Below are 17138 nucleotides of genomic sequence, written 5' to 3'. Positions count from 1 at the left end.
CATTTCAATCATATTGTGCTATCTCTTGATGACTTTACTTATTCCCATGGATTCAGATGTGTTGTACACACCACTCCCTGCCAAAGTCACCTCTCCAGGTAGGATCTCTCTCCTTAGCATCACACCCACACTTCCAGCTCCTGACATCTTCAGCACCTCAAGCTCAACATACCCGGAACCAACTATCCAACCACTCACCCTCCCCCTTCACGTCCTGAGTCAGTCAACAGTACAATTCACCAGTCTTCTAAAACCACACTGGCCTGGGTCATCCCAAACCCTTCTCTTCCTCCTCCATCCTATAACTGAGCAATCACCAACACCTACAGGAAGAGCTCAGTAAAATCACCCATCATTCTACCTCCAAAAAATCTTAAAACCTGCTCTGCTTCACCTTCACCTGTCACTGCCTTAGTCATTTCCCATCTGGACTGCTGCCATGGAGTTCTCATTAGGCTCTTCTGAGTTCTTTAAAACCCCTAATACAGTTTCTGAACTGTGGGCAGTGTCTTTTTTTTTTTTTTTAATGTAAATCTGACTGTGTAACTCTGTTGCCTAAAAGACTTCATTCAAGACCTCCCAGATATGCCATTCACTTTATTCTTGGCATGACTTCTGTTTCCAGTCTTGCTATGAACTCCTTTCCTCTTTTGCCTGCTTGATGAATTTCTCCAGCCTTTGTGGAAGTTCTCCTGTTGGAAGCCACCGCACCCTCTTCCAGAGCTAAGCATTTTTCTTTTTGTGCTCCTATGAGGTCTTAGATCTCTCTCACCATGTGTGCCTCTCTCACTGGCCTGTGAACCCCAAAGGGCAGAACTAGTACCTTTTTATTTAATGTACCTGACAAAGACCTACAGGAGGGAAGGAAGGAAGGTAGACAGACACGGAGGCAGGAAGTCAGCAACGGAAGAACCGGGCACGCTTTAACCAAAGTAACTGACTACATTCAGGAATATAACCACTACAATCTCAGGAGTAAACACCAATCCTACTCCTTAACCCTCTAAAAATAACAATGGAATTAAATCCTATAAACCATCAACACTCTGAAAACTATGTGAACAGATTCAAAATGAGCACAAAATTGCTGTGTTAACCATGAATGAGAGACTGTTATCACAGAACCATAAGAAAGATCATTTACTCTGTGTTCTGTAAATTACTATAATTAGTACATGAATTGCAACTTACCCTAGGATACCTCACTGTACCCCTGTTATCCTATTATCAAAAACTTTCCCAAGGTTCGAACAGCCTAAGCACCCAGGGACGGCAGGAAGCCTGCTGGTGCCCTGGGAAACCAGCACAACGTCGACCTGAATGGGCCGCATTTAACATGCTCCCTGGACTCCCACCTTCTTGGGCTAAGTCCTCTGCGGTGTTAACTCCGTGTTCTATCAGCTTCTGGCAGTCATCTAGTGGTTTGATGGTCTCCTGCTCAATGGTGTCCACTTCTTGCAAGAGGGTCACCAATCGCTCATCCAGGAGCTTTGCAAGCGTTCCCTTTAAATCATTAAAATGCTGTTTGAGGACATCTCTTGTCTGGGATGCACTCTCCTTGATCTGAAACGAAATAACATAAAAACTCAGAATCTATAGGAAAGGCTGATCCGCAGGCATCACCCAGAATAATCTCAAGGCACTACCCCAACATCACCTTCCAGTCATTGGTAAACCAAATGTGATTCATCTGTGCAGATTTGCGTAGTGTTTGCCTTCAGATGAGACAGAACAGCCTCAAACCCTGGTCCCATCAGTCACAGACTGTGTCAATAGGATTAAGTTATTAATGATTAAACACGCCATGCCTCAATGCCCTTATTCATCAAATGAGGATAATTATGCTCGCCTGATGGAGCTGCTTGTGGATTAAATAGTCTATGTCCTGCACTTGGTAAAATAATCGGCACATTGTTGCTTTCAATAAATAAACATTAGCAATAATATTATCTGCACAAAGCAGTTTTTGGAAATAGTAATGTTTCAGTGCCAAAGAAAAAAACTAGATTAGGAAGAGATTAAAATTCACTTTACTGGAACTTCCCAGACAGTCCAGTGGTTAAGACTCCATGCTTCCACTGCAGGGGGCATGGGTTTGATCCCTGGTCAGGGAACTAAGATCCCACATGCCATGAGGCCCACCCTCCCCCCTGCAAAAAAAATTCATTTCACTGAGAAGTAGAAAAGAAATGATAGCTTAAAAGAGCACAACAACAACAAAAAAATCAATGTGGACAAAATGCCCTCATGATGGTAAAAATAAAAAAAACTAAGAATTTATTTACAATCCAAAAGGTTCACAGGAAGCAGAAGATGTTCAAAGCACACCTCTGGGACAATGACGTCATCCTCTTTGAGTCATGGCCCCTTGTGAATTTCAATGAGAGGTTTATAGACCTTCCCAGAAAAAATGAATAATCCCTACCAAAAAGAAACTGATTCAATATCAGAGATTACAAAGTCCCTCAGATCCCAACCATGGCTTGCCCAGAGCAGTAATTCTGAAACTTAGTTTGCGGAAGAATCACGTATCAGACAACCTGTTACATTTTAGATGGCAAGGCTCCACCCCAGAACTAGCTTGGAGAAGGGGTCAAGGGAACGTACAGGCAGAGTCCTCCTTTTTCACGAGCACATCTGTGACTACGCAGCCCATGCTTTGAGACACACTACCCTCGGTCCACAGAGCCCAGATTAAGAATGATTGTTCTAAGAGATACGACAGAAAAATCCTTACATCTCACAGATATTCTGAAAACAAGTCAGCTGTCTGTACAGACACCAGATTTTCTTTTTAAGCATACAGATAACACGCAATTCACCTTTTCTCACTTAACAGGAAAATTCTAACTATACACTAGTCAGCTGCATTAAACCAAACTCACACTTTGTTGTTGTTCAGCCACTAAGTCGTGTCCAACTCTTTGCAACCCCATGACCTGCAACAGGCTGGCTCTCCTGTCCTCACTATCTCCTAGAGTTTGCTCAAATTCCTGTCCTTTGAGTTAGTGATGCTATCCAACCATCTTCATAACCAAGTTCATACTGTACTTTCCAAATATTATCATATTAATTTCCTAAGACATATTATGTTTATTACCTTAACCCTTTGCTAACTTGATCTTAGGAAGAGCATTTGAAGGCTACAAGAAATCCACCCAGAAAAGAATGTATCAAAATATGGATAAAGCCCAATATTTCAACAGGTAACAGAGAAATTTTGAAAACTTTCTATTTATTCTCTAACACTAAAATTGAAAACCAGAATACAAAATTGTTGCCCAGGGGTTTCCCTGGTGGCTCAGGGGTAAAGAATCCGCCTACCAATGCAGGAGACACAGGTTCAATCCCTGATTAGGGGAGATCCCACATGTTGCAGAGCAACGAAGCCTGTTCGCCACAACTACTGAGGCTGTGCTCTAGAGCCTGGGAGCCACTGAAGCCCGTGGGCCCTAGAACCTGCGCTCAGCAACGAGAGAAACTACTGCATGGAGATGCCCACCGCTGCAACTACAGAGTAGCCCCACTCCACAAAACTAGAGAAAAGCACCCACAGCAATGGAGACCCAGCACAGCCCCAAAAACAAATAAATAAAACCATTAAGAACAAACAAGTTACCCAGAAATGTTCACGAGCATGTGAAAACAAAAAATGCCCACATCTAAGGAATACAGGTGAAAAAATACTCATTGGCTGGGGAGATTGTAGAAACAATTTCTTCTCCTTTCAACATTAATGTAAGTTACAATGGTGCTTGTGCAGTAAGTGAAAGAATTTCTTAAATCATAAAGAACAAAGAAATTCTAACTTAAGTTTAATTGCTATTAATCTCTGTAAAGTTACTAGAGAACTAAATCCAAGTTGAAGTTTAAAAAAACGAGAGGGTTATATTAAAAATGTCCTTGCTTTAGCACATCACCCAACTGTGAGATCAGGTACCTGAGAATCGGGCCCTAACATACATAAAAACTAGCAACTAAGTGTTGTTCAATACAATTAAGTTGATCGTGTATGTGTTTCTGTGTAAGTGTTAGTCACTCAGTAGTGTCCGACTCTTTGTGACCCCATGGACTGTAGCCTGCCAGGCTCCTCTGCCCATGGGATTTCCCAGGCAAGAATACTGGAGAGTGGGTAGCCATTACCTTCTCCAGGGGATCTTCCTGACCCCAGGGATTGAACCCAGGTCTCCTGCACTGCAGGCAGACGCTTTAACCTCTGAGCCACCAGAGAAGCCCATGTATGTGTTTAAGACCTTTCAAAAAGAACCAGGGAAAGAATGCCTTAGGATTGTGATACACCTCACCTGGAATATGGTTAGAAACGGAAAATCTCAGGTCCTACCCAGAATTACTGGATCAGAACCTGCAAAGGTAACAAGGTGATTCACACAGATCTCACAGATACCAGGATATATGAAGAGGACAAACTGAAGCTCTGAAATACAGTTCGAACACCCCCCCACACACACCAGCAAGAGGAAATTCTGCAGTCGAGCGCTGTACCAACAAGGTCCTGTATCTCTCCCTAACGGATACCACATACACAGGAAGTGCACTGGTTAGGTAAAGTCAATTTCCTCTTTAGAAAGAATTCAAAACCTCCTGCTGCTGCTGCAGCAGAGCCCCACTACGTTTTGCTTTGTTTCAGAACCTCAGAAAAAAAGGAAGTGTGTAAACACAGAGCAGTGAGAGGGCCAGTGAAGGGAGAATCCATTTCCAAACTCACCTCCTGTCATTTCATTGTAAATGTGACTCCTTTTTGCTCATAAATTCTGGACCACCACTGTTTCAAACTTGACACGTCCTTGGCACCAGTTTCTTCTCCCAGAAATAGCTCTTAATTCAAAGCTACAGTCACCTTTAATCGAACCATGTAACTAATCAAGGTCATTCCTTGGGCTTTTATACAACTAACTTTAAAATGTGGACTTCACTGCTGAGTGAATTTCTTGGTATTTGATGTGGCACCATGGCCCGGTTGGCTCACTGTTAGCTCGTTCACTCATCCCAACAACTGTGAGAGGTGGGTCTGTGTTGTCTACATTGAAGAAAAAGCTCAAAGCAGCCAAAAACCTTCCCCACAGCCTCCTGGTGCCAGGAATAGCATGGCTCAAAGGGCCACAGTCTGTCCAGTGCACCAAGCTGCTTAGTGCGTGCAGACCCCATTTTGTTTGCTTTTAAATTATTTTTTCATTTTTGGCCATGTGGCATGTGGGACCTTACTTCCCCAACCAGGGATCAAACACACACACTATGCATTCGAAGTGCACAGTCTTAACCACTGGACTGCCAGGGAAGTCCCCCAGAACCCATTTTTAAGCATTCTGGTAAACCTGTAAAGTTACGTGATTGGTTCAAGACATTTCCTGCTTCAGTGTGTATTTCTTGTCCTTGCATAGAGAAAGGTGCGGTAGACAACCACTCAGGGCAAAACAACTATTACAGTTTGTAACGAAGTAAATTTAAGAAGGATACAAATGATATACAACTCAAGGTCTCAGAAAGGAAATGCAATATACATTATTTATATTGATTAACAATATTCAGAACCAATTTTCTACTAAAACTTCTAGTATAACAGACCATTAAAACTTACAAACTTTCCACTGCAGTTGATTCTAATTCCAAAGCAACTTTTAAAGTTTTAACAGAAGTTCTCAAAAAATCAATAAGCGTATATAACAGTACAAAGCCATACAAAAGCCTAGTAAAAGATACTTCCCAGCCCTCCAAGACAATAGTGACTGATATTGATTTTCCTCTAGAGTTTAGCTACTAAAATATCAAAAAGCCTGTGTAGAATCTGATTTAAGACATCTCTGATCTTCAGTGGCAATATATAGTAGCTCTGTCTATAACATAACATGCTTGTGTTTCAGGAAATGAAGTAACTGGAATCTCCTCTAAACCATGGATTTTCACGACTACAGAAGAAAAGAATTTTTATCCTCCAACTATAATCTAAGAATTTATGCTCCCGATTGTTTTGCTTATAGGAAACAAATTATTAGAGGCTGGCTTTAAATACCATTAGCTAACAAGAACATACACATCAAAAATAAAAGACAAAGATACAAAGTAATCAACTGAAATTGAAGAAGCTAACCAAAACGTTCCTTCCCGGTTCACAGGAAATGTACTGCATTAGCTATTTGTCTTCACACTGACATCAAGACATAAGTCATTAATAATAATAGTAATAATAATGGCAATAATAGCAACATAGCAGCCGCTCCCACTTACCCAACACCTGTGTACCAGGTACTTACAGCCCTGTTCTCACTTAAATTCTACCTCAACCCTATGAAGAAATCATCTGTAGGTGAGTGACCTATAGGAGTCAGAGAGATGAACTTGCCCACATCACAAAGCCAGTCAAGTGGCAGAAAATCTGAACTGTCTGCTTTATGTATGGACTCATAAGCACTGCTACATTTCCTTCTTGTCTCTCTTACATTAGGCTTTCTTTAAAAATGCTTACTAAGCTTTTAAAACGAAAACTTTACTATATGATTTGGCAGTCTGTTACATTAACGGCCCCAGGGAACCACAAACTGTGCCTTGTGGCACTCAGATCCTTGTAGAGACCCCTCCGTGAGAATACAGGCTGGGCGGTGACTAGCAATGCAGTCAGCCGTGCATCCTTACAGGGTGGAGCTGAACGGTGCTGGCTCCAGGCCGCAGCCTTAAGACGACCTGGCAAATTCTGCTTCTGCACTTTGAGGGGTCCTGCCATTTATGAAGCATGGCTATCCTTCTTGAGAGACCAAGTTGAGGGGGGAGGAAAGTGGGAGGTGTGGGAGGAAGAAAGAGGGCCTGGTAGCCAGGCCCAGCCACACCAGCATTCCAGCTGAGCCCTGCTACCACTTTAGGCTCCAAACAGGTAAGTAAATATTCCATCTTGAACATTCCGGCCTCAGCTGCCATCTGACTGCAATTACAGAAGAGCTGCCAGCAAAATCAGGAGAACTGCCCAGCTGGGCCCCACTCAGCCCCCAGAACACTAAGCAAGTGACTGCCTTTTAAGCCACTATGCTCTGACATAGTTTATTATGTAGCAACAAATAACCAAATCATGACAAAACAAATGTTTAATTCGTGACTATCTGCATTAGTGAATAGGGTGCATATAATCAAAGCCACGAACAATCTAAAAAGAATGTCTGCAAAAGTACACCCAGAACATTCGTAAAAGCACTCATTCAATATTTACTGAGCTTTAGTACGTGCCAGGAACTGAGGTTATAAAGATGAATAAAGCATGATCCTGACCTCAGAAAACTGTGTCATTCTAGGAAAGGAGAAAGTTGCATGCTCGCGTAACTATAGTAAAAAGTATTAAGTTCTTATGTAAGTGGGACAGCCACAAACTGCCATCAGAGCTCAAAAAGCCCTTTCTGCTGGAAGAGAGAGGAGACATTTCAAGAATTAGTTGCCAGTGGAGAAGTAGGGGAGGTCACCCTGAGTAATAATATAATGGTATTAGTTCCACAGCTAACATTTATTAAGCAGTTTGTAAGTCCCAGGCATTGTGCTAAACATCTGAAATACATTTCTCCCTTTAATTCCCACAGTGGCCAAATAAAGTAGGTCCTATCCTTATCCTCATTGCACAGATAGGAAAGTGAGGCGTTGGGAAAGTTGAGTGTCTCAAGGTCTTATGACTAATGGGGGCAAACGCAAATAAAGTAAAATGACTACAAATATAAATGATTCATGGATATCCCTCAATAAGAAAAGCATGGGGCTTTGCAGGTAATCCAGGGGCTAAGACTGCGTGCTCTCAATGCAGGGGCCCGGGGTTTGATCCCTGGTCAGGAAACTAGATCCTGTAGGCTGCAATGAAAAGACCAAAGATCCCACATGGCACAACGAAGACCCGGTGCAGTCAAATGAATAAATAAACATTAATAAATATTCTTAAAATAATAATAAAAGCCTGTCCTGGGAATTCCCTGGGAGTCCAGTAGTTTGGACTTGGTGCTTTCACTGCCAGGGCCCGGGTTCGATCTCAGGTCAGCGAACTCAGGTCCCAGTGGACTCCCCCCATCCAAAGAAAACTCCAAAGCCTGTCCCACATTTGTTTGGCTTTTGAGATCACAAATTAGTCACACAATTTACCAGGTTTCTAGTAATAAGAACAGTTCTTCTCTATCAAAGTTAAATTTACATCACACTCTATCTTGAAAAAAATAAGCCCTAGACAGAAATAAACTGGGCTCTTCTGTGACACTCACTTTTTAATTAAGCTCCCTGAGTTTAACATTATTAATTCCCAATGCTTTTATGAACTCTCATTTCCTACTATATTTCAAGTGAGTTTGGACTCAACAAGCAGCTTTCAGAATGCTGTGTTCAAAGACAATTTGTGAAGACTTGTTTGAGAAAAGATGACTAAAAAGCCAATGTAAATATGTGGTCTTTTGCACACAAATATATGTGCAGCTTTTTTCCCCTTAGTGGTTGATTATTTAGTTTTGCTTCTGTTTTGTATTTTGACATATCTGAGTCAATACTTTTCAGCCTATTACCAACAAATGCTCTATAAGTACCTCGGTAATTTTAATTCACCTCTGGATTAAAAATTAGACTGTACGTGGGAAATCTGCCATAATAAATGCTTATGATATAACACTAGCCAAACGAAAAAAGCAGATATAAAGTTGTGAAACTACTATACAGTAGTTTCTCAATTTGACAAAATAATATGCCTAGAAGGATACACCAAAATGTTAACAGTGGTTGTCTGTAAATAGAATTATGAGTTATTTTCAAATTATTTCATTTCTTCTTAGGTTTCTCCAGCTTGGGATTTAACCTTTTCTTAGGACACAATAATGGATTTCCCAGGTGGCTCAGTGGTAAAGAGTCTGCCTGCCAAAGCAGGAGTACATGGGTTCGATTCCAGGGTCAGGAAGATCCCCTGGAGAAGGAAATGGCAACCCACTCCAGTATGCTTGCCTGGAAAATTCCAAGGACAGAGGAGCCTGGTGGGCTACAGTCCAGGCAGGGTCACAAAGAGTCTGACACACTGAGCACACATGCACACAGGACACAAAAGGAACATTTTAATACCGCAGTAACAAATTATTTTCAAACAGAGTTTCGGACTTTGGAAAATGGGTAACAGAAGGGGAAGTGGGAGATAAAAGAAGCAGTTAATAGCTTTCTTTTCTTTGCTGAGCTACTAAGACTTTCTGCCCTTGTTTTCTGAAATAACTTATTTTTCCCTGCACTGAGTTCCCCACACTGAGTCTTAAGTATGCTACACGTTTTCAAATCCTGTGGGAATAATGATCTATGGAGAACCTGGTGTAGGTACCTTAGGAATATCAAGGTTTCTAGTAAGATCCTCAAAAAATTAGCTGAAATCAACTATTTAAAAGTTTGAAAACAGCTTTCCCAGGCGGCTCCTGAAGATGATACAGAGGCAGGTCCTGGGGCTCACTGGCCGAGGCCATCTCCTGGGCCGCCAGGCAGCCGTCGTGGCCAAGCAGGTGCTTCTGGACCGGAAGGCCGTGGTCCTGCACCATGAGGGCATCAACACTGCTGACAGCTTCCACAGAAGGACCGGAAGTACCTGGCCTTCCTCTGCAAGCAGATGAACACCAACCCCTCTGGGGGCCCAGACCACTTCCGAGCCCCCAGACACATCATCTGGCAGACAGTGCAAGGCAGGCGGCCCGCAAGACCAAGCGTGGCCCAGCCGCTCCGGGCCGCCTCAAGGTGTTTGACGGGATCCCGCCACTCTACGGAAAGAAAAAACCGATGGTGGGTCCCGCTGCCCTCAAGGTTGTACGTCTGAAGCCTATTCCGAAGTTCGCCTACACCTAGGGTGTCTGGCTTATGAGGTTGGCTGCAAGTACCACCAGGTGGTAACAGCCTCCCTGGAGGAGAAGAGAAAGGAGAAGGCCAAGATCCATGGTCGGAAAAAGCAGCAGCTCTTGAGGCTATGGAAGCAGGCTGAAAAGAACATAGAGGAAGAAAACTGACGAACTCACAGAGGTCCTCAGGACTCATGGATTTTTAGTCTGAGCCCAGTAAAATTGACTATTTACTCTTCATGCTTGGCCTGGCCTGCCCTTCTTCCATCGCCACCCTAGGATGTGGGGGACCCCTAGGGGCTGCCATCCAGGTGCCACAGGCAGCCTGGGGTTTAGAAGAGTGGGTATAGCAAAGGGGCCTTAGTCACTGCTGTTTAAGAAGCATGCATGCTCAGTCATGTCCGACTCTTTGCAACCCATGGACTGTAGCCTCCCAGGTTTCTCATGTCCATGGAATTGTCCACGCAAGCATACTGGAGTGGGCTGCCACTTTCCTACTTCAGGGAATCTTCCCGACCCAGGGATCGAACCCACATCTCTTGCGTCTCCTGCAGTGGCGGGTGTATTCTTTACTACTGTGCCACCTGGGAAGCCCAGCTGTTTAAGAAAGGCCTTTTAAAAAGTGGAGGCAAAAAAAAAGTGGAGAGCTGTGCAGGCATCATTTGGGACCTATTCGTTCATGAGCTTTAGGACACAGTTGGAATAACCAGCGCAGCTGCAATACTGGCAAAAGTGAACTGGAAGACTTAATGGCAAGGGATCCCACACTGCCGCAGGTGTGTGCTTAAGGTTTCCACGTGGTCGGATACTATACTCTGCATCTGTTAGGATGTGAGAGAATGCTTGGACAGCACAGGTCTGGGATTTAAAAAAAAAAGAGTTTATGGAAAGGAAGTGCAGCCAAGTGGTCACAGGCATCACCTTTATGTCTTTCCAATATTTTGTGATCCAAAACTAATAGATTATTTTTAGAGAAAAATATCTGAAAACAAAGTACCATGAGAGACAAATGGTTGCATTACAGATGTTTAAGACATGCTAAAATAAGTGCTGGCTTGAGATTCTCAATTAATCACTTGTCTGACATTGTATAATTGTCTAACAAACCCGTGCAATTTCAAACAGCATTTTAATCTTGAGGCTAGGGCTTCCCTGGTGGCTCAGTGGTAAAGAATCCACCTGCCAACGCAGGAGACACGGGTTCCATCCCTGACCTGGGAAGATCCCACATACCACGCTGCAACGAAGCCTGGGCGCCACAACTATTGAGCCTGTGCTCTGGAGCCCAGGAGCTGCAACTCCTGAGCCCACGTGCTGGAGTTACTGGAGCCCACTCCAAGACAAGAGAAGCCACCAGTGAGAAGCCCGGGCACCACAACTAAAGAGTAGCTCCCACTCCCCAGAACTAAAGAGCCCTCCCAGCAATAAAGACCCATCACAGCCAAAAACAAATAATAAAAATAAAATTATAAAAAAAAAATCTTGATGATAAACCACAACATTTTACAACACATCTAAGGGTTAAAACGGCAGAGAGCTGATGAAGTGTTAACAGTACACTCCAAGGCCCTGTGTCTTAGTGTTTAATGAGCATACACATCATACCCAGCAATACTGTTAAAGTACAGATGACTATTCAGGAGGTCTGGGTGGGGCCTGATTCCTGCCTTCCTCATCAGCTCTCAGGTCAGGATGCCCCTACTGCAGACACAGACCACGCGTGTAGTAGCAATAATCAAAGGGACACCCACTGGCCAGAGCTGGGCAGGGTCCTCACCAAACAGTATCTTAGACACCAGGATCTGGCCCATTATGCTGAAAGAGCAGGGATCTGCTCTTGACAGCACCCTCTGAGACACTGAATCACACTAATTAGAGGCACATGATGGCCAACACATTTATTTTATGGAGTGAACTATTAACTGTACACGGACTGGAGTATCGGTATTTCTACCATCTCCAGTACCTCGAACTAACCCCGCTTTGATAATGTACAAAGATGGAGTTTCTGGACCTGCAATGCTTAAAGATGAGGCTCTGGACCGTGGCCATGTCATCACGCTGGTGTCACTCCGTGAGGCATCTCTGACTGGCAAGCTGACATTACTGCGTGACATCCTAATCACCTATCTCTACTCACAACAAGCAGGAAAGTCAAGCCTGTAGAAATAAACAAGGGATGAAGAACACAATGGAAGTGAAATCTGAAAACGAATACACAAGAATTTAGATTTCTATTTGTTTTGTTTTGAGGAGGAAGTCTAATGATTAGCCACAGAAGGAAAAGATTACATCTGTGAGGGCAGTGGTCTGTTTCCCTGACCACAGTATTTCTAGGACCTAGAAGTATCTCTGACCCACAAGAGGCACCCATTACATATTCATTGAATGAATGAACAGATAAGTATTTAAAGACGGTGGGAGTTGATTTCCTTGGCATTTACATCTTAATACCAAGGATTCCAGGGAGCTATACAGAACTATTCTTAATGATTTCAACATCAGTGAGGCCAAGTTGACTGTAAATATCATCTGATTTCCTGAAGACCAGTCTCTAGCGTTTAACACATTCAAACAGTAAGTTACTGACTACACTTCATTCCTACACAGAACTTCCTTTTCTCTGAAGACAGAGGGTAAGGCTTCAATTTAACCACAAGAGGAGAAACTGCTGCATGCTGGCAGTTGTTTTTGACTCTAAAAGATTGACAGTAAAAGATGTTACTCTTGTTCCTTCTTTAAACATTCACAGACATGATTTCCTAACAGGAGGCAAAAAATTTCATGAGAGATTTTTTTCAAGGGTAAAAACAAAGATAAAAAGTATGCCAAGAGTTCTTGAGAACGTTAAACAAAGAGTTACCACATGACCCAGCAATTTCTAAGTATATTCTCAAATATACAAATATCTACACGGGAAACTCAACCATGAGTGTTCACAGCAACATTATTCATAATAGCCAAAAAGTGAAATCAACCCAAATGTCTATCAGCTGATGGATGGAAACATAAAACAGGCTTTATCCACAAAATATTACTCAGTCACAAAAAGAACTAAAGTATCGATACATGCTACCACATGAATGAACTTGAAAACATTATGCCTAAGTCCAAGAAGCCAGTCGCAAGGGGTCACATTCAGTATGGTTTCATTTTTATGACATGTGCTAAATAGGCAAATCCAAAGAGAGACAGAAAGCATTTCTTTTTTGGGGTGATGAAAGGTTCTGGAAACAGACCGTGGTGATGGTTGCACAACTTTGCAAATACACTAAAAACTGCTGAATTGTACATTTTAAGGTATGGATTGTATGGTCTGTAAATTATACATCAATTTTTAAAAAATCCTATAAGGAAGTAAAATCAGCAAGTAAAAATATATATACGAAGGGAGCATCCTTTTTCTCTGCTTTCTCATTCACCCCCCACACAAAATCTTTGACTGAAAAGCCATATATTTTATGTAGTTATTCTGAAAATGACTGGAACCCTAAAAATATCCCAACCACTAAACAAAAGCAGCTGCTTATTTCGATAACATTTTTGTAACACAGATCCTCCTTAGACTGCAAGTTGATAGAGGACTTATTCTCCAAATCCAAACGTGTACAACCCACTAGAATGAACTCTGAGGCAGAATTAAAGCTTTTATTGGGTTGACGAGAAAGTTTGTTCAGGTTTTTCCATACAATCTTACAAACTTTTTGGCCAGCCCAATAGAACCAGAAGCCACTGTAACTGGCACTGGCACAAAACACATTTCAGGTCACACGAGAGAACTACCACATTACTCAGTCCACTTGGAAGGCAATGTTATTGAGAACCTAAGCCTAACGGATGTTCTCCTAGTGTTTTCTGTTTCAAGCCTGAGACAATGGAACTCAAAAACAAAACAAAACCCCATACTAAACTCCACTAAATTATAGGGAAGTGTGTCCCGTATTTAAATTATTGGACATGGAACTTAAAAGAATGTAGGTTTGGAAACTTAGAATGAGATCATACTGAATTGTTTTAATGTGTTCAATAAAACATGAGAAATTAATAAGTACTACTCCCAGGTGCTAAGCTCATTCATTCATTTAATATCAGCTCTCTGTGTGTGTTTAGTTGCTTAGTCGTGTCTGACTCTTTGTGACCCCCCATGGACTGTATAGTACACCAGGCTCCTCTATCCATGGGATTCTCCAGGCAAGAATACTGGAGTGGGTTACCATTTCCTCCTTCAGGAGAACTTCCCAACCCAGGGATCGAACCGGTGTCTTCTGTGTCTCTTGCCCTGCAGGTAGATTCTTTACCCACTGAGCCATCAGGGAAGATAATATCAACTCTACTGTTTCTTAATTGTTGATACAGTTGAACAACAGTCTCATTCATACATAAAATATCTTAACTGGCTGAAACATTAATCATATAATAAGAGATACTGAAATCTCTTTTTAAACATACCCTAGATTTAGAACCTCTGTTTCACAATAGCAGAAAGAATAATACAGATGTTGCCAAGTGAAAATCAAGATGAATGTATTGGAAGGCCTTAAAAAGTATTCATCAAGTCAGGATCACCATATCTAGATTTCCCTCTCAGATTTGCTACTAAACTACAAATGATGCCTGGCCTTCATTTAAAAATCTGTAAGAATTTTAGGACTTCCACGGTGGCACATGGAGAAGGCAATTGGACCCCACTCCAGTACTCTTGCCTGGAAAATACCATGGACAGAAGAGACTGGGGTCGCTACGAGTTGGATAGGACTGAGCGACTTCACTTTCACTTTTCACTTTCATGCATTGGAGAAGGAAATGGCAACCCACTCCAGTGTTCTTGCCTGGAGAATCCCAGGGACGGGGGAGCCTGGTGGGCTGCTGTCTATGGGAATGCACAGAGTCGGACACGACTGAAGTGACTTAGCAGCACGGTGGCAGAGTGGATTGCAATCTGCCAGTCAACGCAGAGGACATTGGGTCGATTCCTGCTTCAGAAGATCCCACATGCTGCAGAGCAACTAAGCCACAACTACTGAGTCTGCATGCTGCAACTGCTGAAGCCCTCTGGCCCTAGAGGGCTATGCAACATGAGAAGCCACTGCAACTGAGAAGTCTGCGTACTGCAACTAGAGAGCAGCCCCCACTTGCTGCAACTACGGAAAGCCCACGCAAAGGCAACGAAGACTCAGCACAAAAGCAATGAAGACCTAGCAGAGTCAAAAGTGAAAATAAAGTTTTTAAAAACCTACAAGAATTTTAAAATGTATAAAACCTCAAGCAGGTTGAGTACCCTTAATGATGAGAATACCCCAAAGCACTGTTAGCACAGCACTATTCAAATAGTTATAACTTTCAGATTCTTTGCAGCGTGAGAGCTACTAGGATGACCAAATAGGTTAGTGACAAGCGTGATGAAGAAAAATGCCACTCACTCGTATGATTCCACTCAGCTGGAATCCCACTGATTCAAGAAGCACTTATGAAGCACCTGAATTAAAAGTTGCTCGAGGATTATCTGTCCTACTACACACTGGCCGCCGGTTATATCTTTTTCCGTGTATGTTGCAGGGTGTGGAGAAACCATGTGGCTCTCCTATATCTTTGAGGACCAGGTCCCCACGGAGCAGATAACTGCTGTCACTTGGAAGTATATTTAGCTTCTCCTCTCAACACGTCTCTCTTTAAATCTGTTTTTCCATTTCCCTACGCTTTTGTATCTCATCCCTCAAGGGTTTCATTTTCTTTCCTTTGCCCTTTCCACACAGCTTCACTTTAAAATCCAAACTCGCTAGAATGGGATCTCGCTAAATGATTTTTTTTTAATGCATTCACGATCACAGGAGATATTAAAGACTACTTTCCGGCAGTAATTCCATTCATTTAGTGTTAACTCTTCCTCCCGTCTCTGTCCCTCTCTTTAGTCCTTCCCCTTCCACGGTCCATTTTGCCTCCAGTTTGCGCTCTCCCAACTCACTGCCCTACATTTTCCTCGAGCTCTCTAAACTCAATCTCCATCCACAAGGCAGGTTTTCCAATGAACCTCCACCGCCCCCAACTCTCGCAATCTTGACCACTCTCTGCGACGCCCTCGGTTTCTGCTGCGACCCCGGACTCCTCCCAACCTCGCAGCCCTTCGCATCCCTAGCATCGCCCCACACAGCTTAGGAAACACCTCACACCCTCCCTCCATTCCCCAAACGCGTCTCTTCCTCTCAAGACCCCCTCCCCCAACCCCCCTCAGAGCCCACCTCCCCCTTCCCCACACCCAGCCAAGTCTCCTGCGCCTTCAGAGCCGCTTGCCTCATCCCTGCAGAGTGTCCGGACACTCCCGCCCCTCGCAGCCTTCCCTACGCTCGCCCACGGCGGGGCACCCCGCGCCCTCCCCGGGGCCCACAGCGCCCCGGCGGGCGCGGCCCTCCGACCTGCCTCCGCGCCTCCCGCAGACCCTGCAGCCTCTGGCTCAGCTCCCGGCGGTAGCTCTGCGCCGCCTCCACGCTCTCGCGGGCCTCCTGCAGCAGCAGCTCGGGCTCCAGCTCCATCGTCCCCTCGTCCGGCCGCGCGGCCGGCGGCGGCGGGCGCGGTTCCCGACTGTCCCCGGCGCCGCCGAGCGGCCCGGTACTGCGGAGCGCAGGCGGAAGCCCCGCCCCGCCCCGCCCCGCGGAGGCCTTGATTGACGGCGGCGCGAGACCAGCGTCCGGGTCCCAGCGCCGCCTGCGGGCCGCCTGCGCCTCCCGCCCGGCGGTGCTCCTGCGCCGCACCTGGCCCGAGGTGGTTCCTCCCAGCCCGGGTGGAGCCAACGAAAGATTAACGACCGCACCTAGCGAAGTGCTTTGCACAACTTATAGCCTTCTGGCTTTTCACTACCAGGCCTCCTTGCACCTCTATTGCACAGCGGAGGAAACAGAGGGACAGAGAGAGAAATCAACTTTCTCAAGCCGTCGGGATTTCAACCCCAATGGCTCTTAAATCATTGTCTTCAATTCAGTTCAGTCGCTCAGTCAGACTCTTTGTGACCCCATGGATTGCAGCATGCCAGGCCTCCCTGTCCATCACCAACTCCCAGAGTTTACTCAAACTCATGTCCATTGAGTCAGTGAACGAGCATTCCTGCAGCGGCCAGTGGTTTAGGAGGTTACCATAAGCCAATCACCAGGCTCAGAGGGATCACCCGCCACCCAGAAGCTCGTAGTCTAATAAAGGAGCCAAGACAGAGGCCTAAGCGTGGGTCCCCTGGGTAGGTACCTAAATCCTGCCAGAATTCCAAGACAAGCTTTTTCTGTATCAGCCAGGTAGTGAAAATGTGGAGCTTGGCTGGCCATAAGGCCT

General features: G+C 44.3%; 1 protein-coding gene and 1 pseudogene across 1 annotated transcript in view; one reads left to right on the top strand and one right to left on the bottom strand.

The window, feature by feature from the left end:
* CRLF3 (cytokine receptor like factor 3) overlaps nt 1-16461 on the bottom strand; it is a 41378-nt gene extending 24917 nt beyond the window's left edge. Inside the window, exons 1-2 of the mRNA XM_018064263.1 lie at nt 16235-16461; nt 1356-1563 (exon numbers count right to left, since the gene is read on the bottom strand). Of these exons, the coding sequence (XP_017919752.1) occupies nt 1356-1563; nt 16235-16351 (325 nt within the window). The 5' untranslated portion in view covers nt 16352-16461. The remainder of the gene's footprint in view (nt 1-1355; nt 1564-16234) is intronic.
* LOC102188528 lies at nt 9420-10035 on the top strand (annotated as a pseudogene).

This window comes from Capra hircus, chromosome 19, assembly GCF_001704415.2.
Source record: "Capra hircus breed San Clemente chromosome 19, ASM170441v1, whole genome shotgun sequence".
Taxonomy (NCBI): Eukaryota; Metazoa; Chordata; class Mammalia; order Artiodactyla; family Bovidae; genus Capra; species Capra hircus.
The sequence above is the reverse complement of the archived record's forward strand: the minus strand, read 5'-3'. Positions and strand labels throughout refer to the sequence as shown.